At 48.2% G+C, this 17,535-nt stretch overlaps 1 protein-coding gene across 1 annotated transcript in view; it reads left to right on the top strand.

Moving 5' to 3' along the window:
- Positions 1–17,535, top strand: part of Cpn1 (carboxypeptidase N subunit 1) — a 31,565-nt gene that overhangs the window by 4,623 nt on the left and 9,407 nt on the right. The window contains exons 2-6 of the mRNA XM_021151720.2: positions 956–1,152; positions 8,367–8,522; positions 12,204–12,386; positions 13,871–13,982; positions 16,176–16,315. Coding sequence (XP_021007379.1) covers positions 956–1,152; positions 8,367–8,522; positions 12,204–12,386; positions 13,871–13,982; positions 16,176–16,315 — 788 coding nt within the window. The remainder of the gene's footprint in view (positions 1–955; positions 1,153–8,366; positions 8,523–12,203; positions 12,387–13,870; positions 13,983–16,175; positions 16,316–17,535) is intronic.

Raw genomic sequence — 17,535 nt, 5'->3', positions numbered from 1 at the left:
TAATGTGGCCAAAGGGAGAGTAAAGACCCAAGCAGAAGTAGCTTCCTTCCTCTCTTGTGCCTCAAGACAATGCCTGTCAGACCGTGAAGGAGAGATGCCAGACCCCCAGATGCCAAACCACTTACATCTCCAGCTGGAAAGATTTTACCAGGACCAAGGGCACTTTATGAGAGAGGTTTTGGGGGAAAGCCATCGTTCAGAAAGATTGGTGTGGTGGGTGTGTCTTTATGGGTGTGCTCTTCTGGATGCTACTGAGTGCTCTCTGGACTTTGATCACTGTTAGATACATTGTCGGGCAGCCTCAGACAAGTTACTTCGCATCCACCCCTCGCCTCTTGACTAGGAGGCTATGGGACCTACTCCCGTTTCCTGTTAAGATTATCAATAATGAGCCAGGCGTGGTGGCGCACGCCTTTAATCCTAGCACTCGGGAAGCAGAAGCAGGCGGATTTCTGAGTTCGAGGCCAGCCTGGTCTACAAAGTGAGTTCCAGGACAGCCAGGGCTACACAGAGAAACCCTGTCTCGAAAAACAAAACAAAACAAAAAACAAACAAACAAAAAAGATTAGCAATAACGAATCTGAACAGCTAGTACACTTGGGGGTTCAATAAATAGTGGTCATTGTTATCCTAGTCATGGATTTATATAGATTTTTTCCAACTACACTTTATTAAGAAGGGGCTTGGGGATTGCTAGGAAAGACCTAATAAAAGCCTGAGATTTTCTTTCCTTTTTGGATCAGGGATCGTTGGACAGGGGGAGGGGTTAGTATGGGGGGCAGGCGGCTGGGGGGGGGTTGGAATGGGGTGAGACTGGGTGGGGGGAGTGGAATGGGGTGAGACAAGATCTTGTGAGTCCCAGGTTAGTCTGGGACTCACTATGTAGACAAAGCTAGCCTTGAACCCATGATCCTCCTGCCTGCCCCTTCAAAAGGGTTTCCGTTTCTGTTTCCAGTGGAACCAGAAGTCAAGTATGTGGGGAACATGCACGGGAACGAGGTGCTGGGCCGCGAGCTGCTTCTGCAGCTGTCGGAATTCCTCTGCGAGGAGTTCCGGAACCGAAACCAGCGTATCCTGCGCCTCATTCAGGACACGCGCATTCACATCCTGCCTTCCATGAACCCCGACGGCTACGAGGTGGCTGCTGCCCAGGTACACAGTCCGAGGAAGGTTTGTGCAAAAAGCTAAGGCCATCTTATGAAATGAGTGCCAGCATACAGTGTGTCCTATGTTCCATTGTAAATATCAGTTTGGAGGGGAGGGGAAGGTAAAACAGTTGGTGTGCAGGAAGGAAGGGGCAGAGGCAAAGGGTTAAGACTGGTAATCCCAGCACTCGGGAGGCAGAGACAGGCAGATTTCTGAGTTCGAGGCCAGCCTGATCTACAGAGTGAGTTCCAGGACAGCCAGGACTATATAGAGAAACCCTGTCTCGAAAAAGCAAAAAACAAAAACAAACAAACAAAAGACTGGAGAATCCTGAAGTGCGCTAGCTCCGCAGGGTGTAATTGCGCAGGCAGCGGTAAGTAGGCACAGTTTGAACCTCTGGTTCCTACACCAGTCCAGCTAACCTCAAGATCTTGTTATGAGAACAGATGTGGAAATTCCTTGACAACACCTTGAAAATGGGGAAATATACCCACCTTCCTGTACTTGTTTCCAAAGAGCACAAACTTTCCCCAAATTTTAGGGTGAAGAATTAATTCTAGATGATTGGGGGGGCTGTGCTTTTGAGCTTTAAACATGCCAGTCAGTACTCCACCACTGGCCTTTATTCCCCAGCCTTCTTTTTGTTGTTGTTATTCTAAGACAGGACCGTGCCTCGTCTAGAACTCACGAAGCAGGTCTTAAGCTTAGAGCCCTCCTGACTCACGCTTCCGGGTGGCTGGGTTCATAGCGGCGCCCACTGTGCCTAGCATGAAAGAATTGTGAACCTAGGAGTGTGGATGGTTCCTAGAAGCCACGGAAGTCAGGGAAAGACTCCCTAAGTCTTGCTGCCACCTCACTGTGTCACCCATCTCAGTCCTCCAAACTCCAGATAAAAAACTGCCATTGTTTTAAACAGACAAGTTTGAGGTCATTTGCTGCTGCAGCAGTAGGGATCTGTTACACCGTTTGCTCTGTTTCTGGGAACCTGGGAACTCGTTTAAGTGATGTTCTTCCTCCTCCTCTCCCTCCTCCTCCTCTCCCCTCTTCATCCTCTCCCTCCTCCCCTCCCTCCTCTTCATCCTCTTTCTCCTTCTCTCCTCCTGTTGTCTCCCCGCTCCGCCTTCTTTTTCTTCTCCTTCCTCTGCCTCACTCATTTTAAGCCAGCCCTGTGACCCCAAGCCACAGCCCCTGTCCCAGAGAGCCCTTCCTTACCAGCCTAACGGTCAGCTGTGTACAAAATCAACGGGTAAAGCCTGTTGCCGTTAAGACTGACAGTTAAATGGAGAGTAGATCGTGGAGAAGAAACTGAAGGAAAGGCCATCCAGAGACTGTCTCACCTGGGGATTCATCCCATATACAGCTACCAAACCCAGATACTATTGTGGATACCAAGAAGTGCGTGCTGACAGGAGCCTGATATGGTGGTTGTCTCCTGAGAGGCCCTGCCAGAGCCTGACAAATACAGAGATGGATGCTCACAGCCAACCATTGGACTGAGTGTGGGGTCCCCAATAGAAGAGTTAGAGAAAGGACTGAAGGAGTTGAAGGGGTTTGCAACCCTATAGGAAGAACAATAATATCAACCAACCAGACCTCCCAGAGTTCCCAGGGACTAAGCCACCAACCAAGGAGCACACGTGGCTCCAGCTGCATATGTAGCAGGATGGCCTTGTCCCACATCAATGGGAAGAGAGGTCCTTGGTCCTGTGAAGCCTCGATAGATGCCCAGTGTAGGGGAATTGAGGTCGGGGAGGTGGGAGTGGGTGCGTGAGCGGAGGAACGCCCTCATATGTGGCTCCTTGCCAGCAGGTCCAGGCGAGAGAAGAGAGGTCCCAGTCACACAGGGGTCTCTCTGGGACTGAGTGGGATGGCAGATCAAAAGAAACACACCGAGCTGTGAGTCTTGTCGAAGCAGGAATTCAACTTTATGGCATCAGCCTCTCGCTTATATAAGTTCAGAACAAGCCGGGCAGTGGTGGCGCATGCCTTTAATCCCAGCACTTGGGAAGCAGAGGCAGGCGGATTTCTGAATTCGAGGCCAGCCTGGTCTACTGTTGCGGCCTGCCCGCAGTCCACAACACNAACGGTTCAACTGAGAATGGCAGTTCAGGCTGAAAAGAGAGGAATCTAGACGGGGCGGAAGAAACAATGGAGCCAAGACAACAAGTTCTGATCAAGGCTCAATTTTACTAATTCCAGACACTCAGTTATAAAGGAAGGGGGAGGGAACCCAATATCCCGCCAAGTAACTCAGGGTCCAGTAGCAGGACGAACACGTGTGTGCCTCCAGGCAGCAAAGGCAGGTTCCAGCAGTGGGTAGGCGTGACAGGACGAATGAGCCGGTAGCTCCACCCTTGAGCAAGCAGGTTCCAGGCTGGGGGAAGAGAGGCCACAGTCTACAAAGTGAGTTCCAGGACAGCCAGGGCTACAGAGAAATCCTGTCTTGAAAAACCACAAAAAAAAAAGTTCAGAACATAGGGAGGGGGATTTTTGGTGGGGTAAGATGACGTAGGAGGTGGAGAAGGGTGACAGAAGGTATGGGGTGACTGACAGGGCCAATGGCAAAGCTCTATCTCAGCAAGAGACAGGGCCAAACAGGTCTTATTGAGTCACCCCGATACGGAAGTGACCAAGACAGGTCTCAAAACTCAAGCCAGGCTTAGGCTCTCCCACAAGGCTGCAGAAGCTCTAACCAGGCTAGGGTTTGTCCTCAAGGAGCAAACCAGGGCCAAAATGGGGCCCAACATTCATAGAAGCAGGGGAGGGAGGATGGGATAGAGGGTTTCCGGGAGGGGGGAAACTAAGAAAAGGGATAACATTTGAAATGTAAATAAAGAAAATATCGAATTAAAAAAAAAAAAAAAAGACCGGCCAGGGCTATACAGAGAAACCCTGTCTCAAAAAACAAACAAACAAACAAACAAACAAAAAAGACTGACAGTTAAGAGCTACACTGCTAAGAACGAGAAGCCTAGAGAAAGCCCTGCCATGGAGGGGCACACCCAACACAAAAGTCCGCTAAATGCTTGCACTGGAGCAGAAACTATGTAGGTAACTTAAGAGCACTTTTTAAAATGTCGTGTTCCCTGTGCAATCTAAGGAGAAAAAAATGAGTGGGATGCCGTGTGAAAAGGGAAACTGAGAGTGAGAAAGATTCTTAGGGAAAGTCTGATGGCAGTCCATCTCTGACCTTCCAATAGGAAATGAGATTGATTTCCATTGCTTCCGGGAATAGCCAACAATTTGAGCTGCACCCACTCAGTCCATAGGACTGTAGTGGGACACTTATCCCCTTCTCCAGTGACACACAAAGTAATTCTAATGACCCCTCCCCACAAACATACACTCCACTCGGAAACAGGATCTCTTGTAGCCCAGGCTGGTCTTGAACTTGCTATGTGGCAAAGCATGACCTTGAACTTCTGAACCATATGCCAGCATGCTGGTTTTCTGCCATGCTGCGGACTGAACCGAGAGAGGGCTCAGTGCATGCCAGGCAAGGACTTTTAACAACTGAGCTAAGCCCCTGCCCTAATGGGACTCCTCACAGATCTGTAATACATTTTGTATTTATTCCTGGATGTGTCTAGCTCCCCGTGTGTACCATGAATTCCTATGGGGCTAGAGGAATATCTCATTTCACTCTTTCCCCAGTGTCTGAGGGCTTTGGATAGACAATGCGTGAGTGAGTGGTTTTTTTGTTTGTTTGTTTGTTTGTTTGTTTTTGGTTTTTCGAGACAGGGTTTCTCTGTATAGCCCTGGCTGTCCTGGAACTCACTCTGCAGACCAGGCTGGCCTCGAACTCAGAAATCCACCTGCCTCTGCCTCCCGAGTGCTGGGATTAAAGGCGTGCGCCACCACGCCCGGCTGAGTGAGTGGTTTTTGACTGGATGGGTGAACGAGTCTGTGAGTGGATTCTTGAACAAAAGGAGATAAAATCTGAATCATAAACACAAAGAGCAAGGCATCCAGAGGTTATGGAGTACTCAGAAGATAAGGCTCCTAATGTTTTGTAATTTGGTTTTATCAGCATACGTTAATTATACATTAGGGTTTCTTGATGTAGTTTTGTATGTGAATATAAAGTATTGTCCTCTCTAACTCGTGCTGGTCCTTGTCCTCTCGAATCTAGTCACCCACCCCTCGACTTTCGTGCCTCTTGCTTGTGTGTATGTGACCCAGTGAGTGTGACTAAGGTTGCTTACGTGAGCGTGGATGAAGGGACAGTTATCGGAGCATGGACTGTTTACTTGTGGCTACACCACTGAAGAAAGTCCTCTCCACCCGTAACTGTTAACTGCCAAGAGCTCTTTAGGGAGGGGTGAAGCCTTGTAAGCCCCTCCTCCCTAGCAACTATTACCTTCCTGTAAATCCTCCCAGAGGGGCGGGGTCTAAGGAATTTTGAGGAGCCCAGCCTTGTTCAGGTCTTACCCAGATAACCACAGCTGCTGTGAGCTCAGTAATTCAGCAGCCCTGCTGTGTCCTGGAGACTCCACAGCACTCCTACATTCCACCCCCATCCTTCTTCCCTTCCAGGTGTCCCTGGAGCTTCAGAGGGTGACGTAATTATCCTACTAAAGGCTAAGCAGTCAACAGTCCATCATTCTTAGCACTTTGAAGTCATGAGCTTCTGTGGTAATAGCTACCCCCGGTAAAAAGACACTTCGCCGACCAAATCATGAATCTGTAGACAATCATAGTCAAAAACCAGTGTTAGTGATGTCCTTATAAGAACAAAGCCAGGCATAGCAGTGCACACCTGTGACCCCAACATTTAGGAAGCAGAGGCAGGAGGATCAAAAGCTCATAGTCATCGGAGACCTTATCTCATAAGGGAGGAAGGGATGGAGGGAAAGAAGGAAGGAAGAAGGGAGGTAGGGAGAGAGGGAGAGGGAGGGAGGGAGAGAAGGCAGGATGCGAGATAGCTATATTAGTTGTGGTTAGTAACACTTTTTCTGTGACCAAACACCAAGACTAAGGCAACATGCAGAAGGAAACCTTCATTTGAGTGTATGGTTTCAGAGCCTTAGAGCCCGCTGCGATAGAGTAAAGACATAGTAGCAGGAGTAGCTGCAAGCTCACATCTTGGTCTGAGAGCAGAAGGCAGACAGCACCCTGGGAATGGCATGAGTCTTTTGAAACCTGAGACCCCACCCCCAGTGACATACTTTCTCCCTCAAGGCCACATCTCCACAAACTCCCCCAAAGGGCCACCACCTAGGGACCAAGTATTCAAGTACCAGAGACTTAGGGGGACTGCCACAGAGAGAAGAGAGAAGAGAAGAAAAACACACAGAGACACAGGCACATTAGGGAGGCCAGGAAAGCTGGTGTGGTGGTTTGAATAGGAATGGCCCCAGGGCATTCTTGTGTTTGAATTCGTGACCATGGGAGTAGTACTGTTAGGAGGTGTGGCCTTCTTAGAGGAAGTGTGTCACTGTGGAGACGGGGCTTTGAAGTCCTAAATGCTCAAGCTACACCCAGTGTGAAACCCAGTCTCCTCCTGCCTGCCTTCGGATCAAGATGTAGAACTCTCGGTTCCTCCAGCACCATGTCTACCTGGCACGCTGCCTTGCTTCCCACCCTGATAACTGACTGAACCTCTGAAACTGTAAGGCAACCCCAATTAAATGTTTGACTTTCAAAGAGTTACCTTGGTCATGATGTCTCTTCGTAGTGATGAAACCCTAAGACAGCTGGAAACAAAACGTCACGGTATACACTGTGCATCTAAAAACTATGGACAGGGACAGCAAATTGGTTCAGCAGGTAAAGCCACTTGCCCTGAAAGAGTGGGACCTGAGTTCAAACCTTGGAGCCAGCATGAGGTGGGAGGCAAGAACCAACTCCACAAAGCTGTCCTCTGACCTCCACCTGTGCTCTGGGCCATGCATGCCCCCCCAATACTAAATAAAACATAATGTCAAGGATTGCCTAGGACCACCAGAAACTAAAACCCACAAAGTCATCAGAGAGCATGACCATGATGCCTGGGTTTTAAGTTTAACTCTTCAGGTGTGAGAGAGAAATCATGCAGCCTCTTAGCTTCTAACTAGTTACAGCAGCCCTAAGAACCTGACATACACTGTCAGCTGGTGGATGGATGGATGGTGGTGTGTCCTCACCACACAGAAATGAAAAGGGGAGGTACCGGGACATGTTACATGGGTGAATCTCACATGCAGAACACATGATGTATGATCCCACTTACACATAACACGCACAGAGAAGACAGAATATGGTCACAGCGTCGGGGTAAAAATAAGCAACTGTGAATCAGGCGGTGGTGGTGCACATCTTTAATCCCAGCACTCGGGAGGCAGAGGCAGGCGAATTTCTGAGTTCAACACCAGCGTGGTCTACAGAGTGAGTTCCAGGACAGCCAGAACTATAGAGAGAAACTCTGTCTTGAAAAACTAAAAAATAAACAAGTAAATAAATGAAAAATAAAAATAAATAAGCAAATGGGAATGGGCTTCATTTTTAGGGGGACAGAGAGGCTCTACAATTATAGTTTTGTGATTTCAGAATAATCGTGAGGGTGATGGTGTTGGTCTCGCTCTATGGGCACACTAAAACTCATTGAATTGTCTTCTTTAAGCAAGCAATTCTGTGCAGCTCTCTTTACAAATCTAGGGGTTGCTCCCGCTAGAGCTTCTCATGGGAGCCCCTAGAACTTTGAATCCCCGCCCCCTGCAAACTGGGACACTGGAAGCCGGAAGGTGACAATAATGCCTCACCATTTCATAGAAAAGCTAGTGTGTTGGTTTGAATGAGAAATCTCCCCCGTAGGCTCGTGTCTGTGAACACTTGGTCTCTCCGTTGATGGTGGGGGGAGGTTATGGAGCCTTCTTTAGGAGCTTGCTGGAGGAAGTGCATTGCTGTGGGTGTGCCTTGAGCATGTACAGCCTCGTTCTATTTTCTGTTCTCTCTCACTGCTTCCTGTGTGTATTAAATGTGATCAGTTAGCCTCCTGCATCTGTTACCATGCCCTGCCTTCTGGGCCATTATAAACTCACTCTTTCCTCTGTCCATCTGTCTGTCCTTCCCTCCCTCCCACTTCGGAGCCATTTTTTCTTAAGCTGATTTTGGTAATGCTATTTTATCACAGAAATAGAAAAGTAACTAGCGTAGCTAGTATTTTTTAAAAGTTACACCATGCTCTTGAAATACAGGACTCTGTTTTAAACACTCATCTCTCCTTTCTCTGTTTCTCCTAGGGCCCAAACACGTCTGGGTATCTGGTTGGTAGGAACAACGCAAATGGGGTGGACCTGAACCGCAACTTCCCGGATCTCAACACCTACTTCTATTACAACTCCAAGTACGGCGGCCCCAACCACCACCTGCCCCTCCCCGACAACTGGAAAAGTCAGGTAGGAAGTGAAAACGGTAACAGCAGCCGATAAATCGTCATCTGGAGCTGCTTGCAGCACGCTAAGCATTCTTCATATCCACAGAACCGTCAAGAATTAAGCACGCAGCCGGGCGTGGTGGCGCACGCCTTTAATCCCAGCACTCGGGAGGCAGAGGCAGGTGGATTTCTGAGTTCGAGGCCAGCCTGGTCTACAAAGTGAGTTCCAGGACAGCCAAGGCTATACAGAGAAGCCCTGTCTCGAAAAACCAAAAAAAAAAAAAAAAAGAATTAAGCACGCAGCACTCCTTGTTAATTTACCTAGAGGAATAAATGGCTTCTCTGCATTCTATCTCGGCAGCATAGAGCCACCACCCTCAACTCCAGCAGCAAGTCCTCGATGACCATTAAGTTGGTAGCCATGGTGGCAAAGGAGGAGAGAGCAGATAATTGGCGATTTCACAAAGCTCTTTCCACACCTGTTTCTGTTGTCACCGTAGTACTGGGCTGTGAATGTGGCAAGCAACAGAAGCCAACGTTAGCCCTGTCTGACAGTTACTACATCCACAGGTCAAATTAGACTCATATAGCTAAGATTTAAACCCAGACATGGACTGGGAGATGGCTCATTTGGGAAAGTCCTTATTCTATAAGCACGGGGACCTGAGCTTGAACCCTAGGACCCGTGCCAAAAAGCTAGGTGCAGGGCCAGCAAGCTGGCCCAGGGGGTAAAGGTGCTTGCTGCTAAGCCTGAAAACCTGAGTTCGATTCCCAGAATCCACATGGTGGAAGAAGAGAACCAACTCCTGCAAGTTGTCCTCTGACCTTCGTAGCAGGTTGTTGTTGTTGTTGGTGGTGGTGGTGGTGTGTGTGTGTGTGTGTGTGTGTGTGTGTGTGTGTGAATACGCACACACCAGCTTGTACACACTCATGTGCATGAACACACATAGACCTTCTGACTCATATTCCAAAATTGTTTCTGCTGATACTAGATCAGTGGTTCTCAACCTTCTTAATATTGTGGCCCTTTAATACAGTTCCTCGTGGTGACCTCCAACCATAAACTCATTTTCATTGCTACTTCATAAATCTAATGTATTGCTGTTATGAGTCATAATGTAAATATTTGTGTGTTTTGGTGCTCTTAGGCGACCATTGTGAAAGGGCTGTTCAGCCATGAAGGGGTTGAAACCCACAGGTTGAGAACCACTACGGTAGACTGCTGGCAGAAAGCTCCAGTATTTTACAGACAAGTTTTGTCCTACTAGTGATGAGCTAGATATTCAACAATATTTGCTACCCACTGAGGTTCCTGGTGTCTGAGTCCTGGCTTCTCCTCTCTTCTTCCATGTGACCCTTTGCGTTTAAAAAAAAAAAAAAAGCTTGCCTTGTGTCCTGTGCTGTCTCAATGGGAGGCAGCATTTGGGAAGCCCTGGGTAATCTGAGTGACTCCATCCTGCTGTGGACCTGCTGCAGGGAGGGAGTAACTACCGCCATCTTCAGAACACCCTTGGCAGTCCTGGCTTTTCTCCTGTGGGATGGTTTGAGATCCTCGTGAATATCTAAGAGTAGAGGCTGGGGCGAGGAACACAAAGCAGAGGAAAGCTTTTCCGTGGACATTAAAGCAGGGGAAAGCCTTTCCGTGGACATTCTTATGTGGGTAGGTTCAGTATTGTCCCCTTGAAAATAACAGGGCTGGAGAGATGGCTCAGTGCTTTATAGACTGCCTACCATTCTTATAGAGACTCCACACTGGACAGCTCACAATTGCCAGTAACTCCAGTTCCTGGAATACCTAATGCCCTGCCTCTTTGTGAACACACCCCCACGCAGATAGCACATACCCACACACAAATACAGATAAAACAAAATCTTTTTTAGAAAATGACGTAAAAATCATGTTGACATGTTGGATGTCTGGTTATCACTGACCTTTGAGCTCAACTAAGTAAGCTAATAACAAAACAAAACCAAGATCGTGGGTCTACTCGGTGTATCTAGCCAGAAGAACGTCATGAGTTGTTTTTCATTTCGTGAGGCACAAGGTGTCATGGCGCCTAGGCCGGCCTCAAACTCACTTGCTCAGAATGGTCTTGAACTCTTACTCCAGCGTGCTGACATTACAGTCATGAGCCATGCTCTGAAATTTTAAAAGATTCATTCTATTTGTGTTTTTTTATGGGGGGAAGGTGGCTCTTAGTGTGTCTGTGTGGAGTGTGTAGACATTAATTGCGGGTGCTCTCAGTCCAGAAAAGGGTGTCAGATCCCCTGGAGCTGGAGTTACGGTGGTTTTGAGTCACCTGACATGGAGGCTGAGAACCAAACTTGGGTCCTGTGTGTGCTCTTGACTGCTGAGCCGTCTCTCCAGCTCCATGGTTTGAGTGTTAAACTTGTTTCCCTGTGTAAAGCAAATTACTGAGCCTCCCACTCAATCCTCTGCCTAACCCGGAAGAGGAAAAATGACGATGAAAACTCCGTCAGGGAAAGGGATGGTGAGCAGAAGCTGGCCTTTTGGGATGTGGAGAAAAGGGCTTGTTTCAGAGGGCCTGAGCTCATGGTCCTACAGCCACATGCCATGAGATGACAGTTTCTCCAACATACATTCCGTGTGCAGCACTGATTTTCTCCTCATGCAGCCAGCTTAGTCAGTGCTCTCTCTGACTCTGCACTACAACAGAATTGCCAGACATTTCTCAGAACCGGCCCATTCACACACAATGTGTCTATTCTGGTTGTGTGGGCCCCAACTGTCTTCAGAAAGTCCCCTTTGAGATGGAAAGACAGGACCTTTAAAACTGACCCTTGATCCAGGAAGAGCCATTAATTAGCTCATGGACCACAGTGAGATCACCAAACAGGACCCCATGGGAGGTGGAAAGCCCTGGAAACTGGATTATTTGTGCTCAAGTCCAGGGGGTTCAAAGTTTCCTTTACAAAACTGCCACTCACTGGCAGTAATAGTCAGTAGAAATTAGTGCGTCTAATCTATGGACCGTAGACATGAGCTGCGCCTCATTAAAATCGTGCAGGAGATGAGTGAGGGAGAGGACTGCCACGTCCAGAAAGTGGTTCATTTTATTAGAACCCTAAGTTTGTGCAGAGCTGTCTTAGAAGCCTAGCCACACTACAATGGGTAATCTGGGAAACTTGTCTGTCTGTCTCTGTGTGTGTGTGTCTCCTCCCTCCCTCTCTCCTTCCCCTATGGCTCCCCCCTCTGCCCTCCCCCTCCTTCTCACCAAAATTGAAATAGAAAGAGTTCCTGCATACTTCCTGTTCCCACACGGACCCCGCCTTCAATGCTGTACCCTAGAACATTACATTAATTACAATCTATATGCCTACCATGACCTGACCCCAAACTTTAAAGTCTACAATTCCACTCATGAGAGCTCTTGGTGTTATAGCATCTACGGGTGTGGGTAGACCTGCTGGAAGTGCCCACTATTGTCGGATGGTACTGAAGCGTCTCATATCTGTTCTGTACATTGTAATCCACGTATTTCACTTTGGAAGGGGGTTCCATATACTTAATTTTGAAATCATCATCACAGAGGTCAGAGTTGGTTCAGGTCTCATGTCTGGGAGACTGTTTTATTGGCATACCCTGGCCCCACAGGCCCCTTCCTGACAGGATTCTCCAAGGGGCCATGTGACAGCTCAGCCACACCTTGGCTGCCACCCTCTCTTCATTGTCTCTTCACAGGTGGAACCAGAGACCCGGGCAGTGATCCAGTGGATTCGCTCCTTGAACTTCGTTCTCTCGGCCAATATGCATGGCGGGGCTGTGGTAGCCAATTACCCATATGACAAGTCACTTGAGCATAGGTTTCGAGGTCCCCATCGCACCTCCAATTCCCCGACACCCGATGACGAGCTCTTCCAGACGGTAGGTAGAATGGCTCCCCCCAGCGGGGGTGGGAGGCATGGCTCAGAGATGAAATTCATGTCAGAGACACACAGGACCCCATAGCAACAAGTCCGCAGACAGTTACAGAAGGCTGGGTCTGCTTGGGAGGGGCTGTCTAGCAAGTTACATTTTATTTCTGGTGATGAGCCATAAAGCCAGGAATGATTACATCAAAACATATTATAATTGCTGTGAGGACGAGAACTCTAAAGCTGGTGACACATGAGGATAGCTCTGGAAGCTAATCACGCTGTCCGTGAGTCAGAGCAGGGGAATGTGAAATTTGAATCTAATTTGCAGTTTTATGATGGCATGTCTATTTTAATGAGAAATAGACCAGGCAAATTAAGATCTAGATAATAATACCAAGCAGTGGAGCAGGGGCTGGAGAGATGGCTCAGCAGCTAAGAGTTCTTGCTGCTCTTGCTGAGGACCCCAGTTCTGTCCCCAGCACTCATGTTTGTCAGTGCAAAACCATCTACAATGACAGCTCCAGGGGATCTGACAGCTGCACCCACATATACATACCCACACAACAGACACACAGAAACAGACATATAAATCCTATTTTAAAAGATGAATATAAAGCTAGGTGGTGGTGATGCACACTTTTAATCTCAGCACTTGGGAGGCAGAGGCAGGTGGTTCTCTGTGAGTTCAAGGCCAGCCCAGTCTGCAGAGTGAGTTCCGGATAGCCAGGGCAAGATGTCTCAAAACAAACAAACAAAAACACAAAACTTTAAAAATTATTAAAAAGTAATAGGGGCTATAGTTATAGAGTCTAAGCATGTGCCTCTCTTTCCAACACACACCTTCCGTCTGCCAGAACACACACGTTTTGGACTTTATGCAATCTTTGATTTTGTTTATTAAACTCAGCTAGGAAATGGCCCAACTGAACGAGACCCGCCGAGTGACAGTCTGCTGTCATCCCTCCATGACAGATTTATCCCGAGAAAGTGGAAACACCAGAATACAGGGCTCCCAGGAACAACTTTAGCATCTGGAAAGCTGAGGCAGGAGGATTGAGTTCAAAACTAGCCTGGACTACAGACTGAGACCCTGTCTCAAAATAGCCAAGGGAGAGAGGGAGAGAGGAAGGGAGGGAGGGAGGGGGGAGGGAGGGAGGGAGGGAAGTTCAAGAATGATCCAGAACGTCCCCCTGTAGTCTGAATCATGCTCACTGACATGGATGTGCACTCATGTACACACGCACGCACACACACACACACACACACACACACACACACACACACCATTACTACCACCACCACCACCTATACCACCAACGACGAGGTCACCTCCTCTCCTCCTCCTCCTCCTCCATCTCTGACACTTCCTTGCATTGAAGCATAGAATGTGCTGTGTGTGCCATTGTGGCCTCTTATGTTTCCCCTGGTTGGGCCCCTGAGCCCCTGCTGGGGGCCAGGACTGCTCTCAGGCGTTTTCTGCTTTTCCTCTAGCTGGCCAAGGTCTACTCCTACGCCCACGGATGGATGCACCAAGGTTGGAACTGTGGGGACTACTTTCCAGATGGCATCACCAACGGGGCGTCCTGGTATTCTCTCAGCAAGGGTGAGCAGTCCTGGGGATGGCCCGGCTGAGGGGGAGACTGCTTCTCAGGGGCACGATGGGGAATATCTAGAATTTTGCACTTGGGGTGGGGATTAGAGAAATAGAGAGCTTCCACGCTGTCTTTTTTTTTTTTTTTTTTTTAAAGATTTATTTATTTATTATATGTAAGTACACTGTAGCTGTCTTCAGACACTCCAGAAGAGGGCGCCAGATCTCGTTACGGATGGTTGTGAGCCACCATGTGGTTGCTGGGATTTGAACTCTGGACCTTCGGAAGAGCAGTCGGGTGCTCTTACCCACTGAGCCATCTCACCAGCCCCCACGCTGTCTTTTTAATATCCTGTTCATCATCCCGAAAGACCAGGGAGGGCATAGTATGTGGTTTTATAAAACTAGCGTTTTATGCCCTAATCTGCTGGAGCATAGGAGAAAAATAATGAGGCCCAGTGAAGGGTGTGGTCTCTGAGATTAAGTTGGTTTGGGATTCATCTTACTGGGGTACTAGCTGTGTGGCTTCAGGCTAATTGCATGGCCTCTCTATGTTCTGGTTTCCCTGTCTCTAACTAAGCCTGATAGCACACTGGCCTCAATTTTGATACTTTAAGTAAAGCAGTTAGATACATCTGGCTTCTAAATGCTGTCTTCTAAAGTAGCACAGAGGTGGGCTTCAGGCAACTGCAGGTGAGCAGAGGGGCAGGTCCCGACTGGCTCCGTACCCTGACTACACCACACACACACACACACACACACACACACACACACACACACACTGGGTCTTGCTCAGGACACACGTCTGCTGTGAACCTCCTGCTGTAAGCATCGGAAGGGACTAGAGCAGGGAACCCGGCTCTTTCAGGCGCTGTTCTTGTCTGTCCTTTTTCACACTCTTGCATCAGAGCCACCCGTATCGATGAGGGCTGAGTTGATGTGTGGTCCTGGGGAGAGTGGAGAGGCGAGAAGCCGGGGAGTCATGTGTACTCAGAAGTTAGGCTTGTGCACCAAACCTACTTGAACACACAAGGAGATTCTGGTAGATTCTTCTTTCTCTAACTTTGTGCTAGGAAGCCAACCTCCTCACCCCCCAGATTGGAAGCATCAGAGACGCTTTTTCTTTTCTTTTCTTTTCTTTTCTTTTCTTTTCTTTTCTTTTCTTTTCTTTTCTTTTCTTCTTTCTTCCTTTCTTCCTTTCTTCCTTTCTTCCTTTCTTCCTTTCTTCCTTTCTTTCTTTCTTTCTTGATTTCTTGATTTTTTATTTATATGAGTACACTGCAGCTGTCCTCAGACACACACTAGAAGAAGGCATGGGATCCCATTACAGATGGTTGTGAGCCACCATGTGGTTGCTGGGAATTGAATTCAGGACCTCTGGCAGAGCAGTCAGTGCTCTTAACCACTGAGCCGTCTCTCCAGCCCCAGATAATTGCTTTTTCTTTCTTTCTTTTTTTTTTCCCAGACAGGGTTTCTTTGTATAGCCCTGGCTGTCCTGAAACTCACTTTGTAGACCAGGCTGGCCTCGAACTCAGAAATCCGCCTGCCTCTGCCTCCCGAGTGCTGGGATTAAAGGCGTGTGCCACTACGCTTTTTCAAATCATTCTCTCTCTCTCTCTCTCTCTCTCTTTCTCTCCCTCTCTCCCTCCCCACCCTCCCTATCCTCTCAGAAAGCATGGCCCGTGCCTCCTCAGAGAATCTCCACCATAAACCAAACCAACACAATCCCAAGATTAACAATAGTTCATTAGGTCAATCCTAGTGGTTGTCTCAGCAATGAGGTCTCTGACCACAGTATCCTGGGAAGCTGTCCGACACAGAAACTCGGGGCCCTCGCCCTGTGCCCTGCGCCTCCTGAGTTAAACCCTGAGTTAAGGCCCAGTGATCTGTGTTAAGCTATATGGCTCACCTTCTAGGGGCTTTAGTACCTGGTAGGTAACCAGTTGTTTAGTTATGGTTGCTGGACTCTGTGTCTATTTTGAGACAAAGCCTCGCTATGTAGCCCAGGCAGGCCTGGAACTTGCTATGTAGACCAGGCTAACCTTCAGCCTGAGACTCAGGAACAGCTCTATGGAGAGTAAGTTAGTCGATGTCAAGAGGTAGAAGAGAAGCTGATAAAGATGTGGTGGAGAAATTGTGACTAACGAGAAAGGTGGCAATGGTGGGTCCCTCGACACAAAGATCCACCGCTGTCTCTTTCCCTAGGAATGCAGGACTTCAATTATCTCCACACTAACTGCTTTGAGATCACGATCGAGCTGAGTTGTGACAAGTTTCCCCGGCAAGAGGAGCTGCAGAGGGAGTGGCTGGGTAACCGGGAAGCCTTAATCCAGTTCTTGGAACAGGTAAGATCCTGCTGTTTGACTCTTCTGGTTGCAAGAGAGGTCTTCCAATGGCAGCTGGGGTTGCCACAGGCTCAGGCTGTCCCCAGAGCTGACTCCACTCAACCAGCCCTCTACTCCTGCGGCTGGTTTTCTTTCAATGTCCTGGAGCATAGCTGTCTGTCCAAAACTTTACTGTAAGCTGGGGACTCTGGGTAAACAAGCCTATATCCTTGTCTCTATGGAACTGATGTTCTAACTGGGACAGACATTAAACAAAATACGGAAGTAAATTCTGTGACTCATTAAAAAGAGAAGTGCTGTGAAGAAAGTCTCCCGGAGAAAGCCACTCTCAAATAGAGTCTGAGGAGCCTAAGGATTGGAGGGGCTCAGGCAAGCCAGGTTATCTAGAACAGGGGTGGGCCCTCCAGAATAGGTCCAACTAAAACAAGCCAAGTCCACACCTGAAAGGTGCCCGGCAGCAGCAACCACAGCAAGCTGCTGCCTCAAAAGCACCGCAACAGCTGCTGTCAGAAACAGATGACAAGGCTTTGGAGGAGGGGGAGAAACTGGACTCTTTTAGGCACTGTGAGCAGAAAGTGATGTTGCTTCGAAGCCAAGCAGTGTGACAGAGCTTCCGGAAAATTAGAAATCGGGCTGAAGTTTAGCTCAGTGGTAAAGCTCTTGCTTAGCACATGAGAGGCCCAAAATTGTGTTTCCAGACCCACAAAAGCAACCACAATTAGAATAAAATTGTTATATTATTCAGCATGGTTAAATCTCAAAGAAGTGAAGACAGGCAGAGAGAGAGAGAGAGAGAGAGAGAGAGAGAGAAAGGGCCTTCAAAACCAGGTAAGCTCTGATACACACCTTAGCATGACTGGATCTGGAGGATATTATGCAATAAGCAATACGCCAGTCGTATGGCAATAAGCCGTGACTCTGTTTAGATAGAGTTCATACAGTCGCACAGACAGAATGCAGAATGGTGTCTGGGGCTGGAAGAGCAGGAGGTTGGGTAGAGAATGGGAGGGATGGAGACTTTCAACTTAAGGAGAGCAGTTTCAGTGTCAGCAGATGAAGAGAGTTCTAAAAGTGAGTTGTTGTGCTAGGCACATATTACAAACGTGTGTGATAAACTGGGCTGTACAATTCACAGAGTGAATGTTTTACCACAATTTATTTCAAATTATCTTTTTCTCCTCTCTCTCTCTCTCTCTCTCTCTCTCTCTCTCTCTCTCTCT

The sequence above is a fragment of the Mus caroli genome, chromosome 19 (assembly GCF_900094665.2).
Source record: "Mus caroli chromosome 19, CAROLI_EIJ_v1.1, whole genome shotgun sequence".
Taxonomy (NCBI): Eukaryota; Metazoa; Chordata; class Mammalia; order Rodentia; family Muridae; genus Mus; species Mus caroli.
This window is presented reverse-complemented; position numbering and strand designations above follow the sequence as displayed.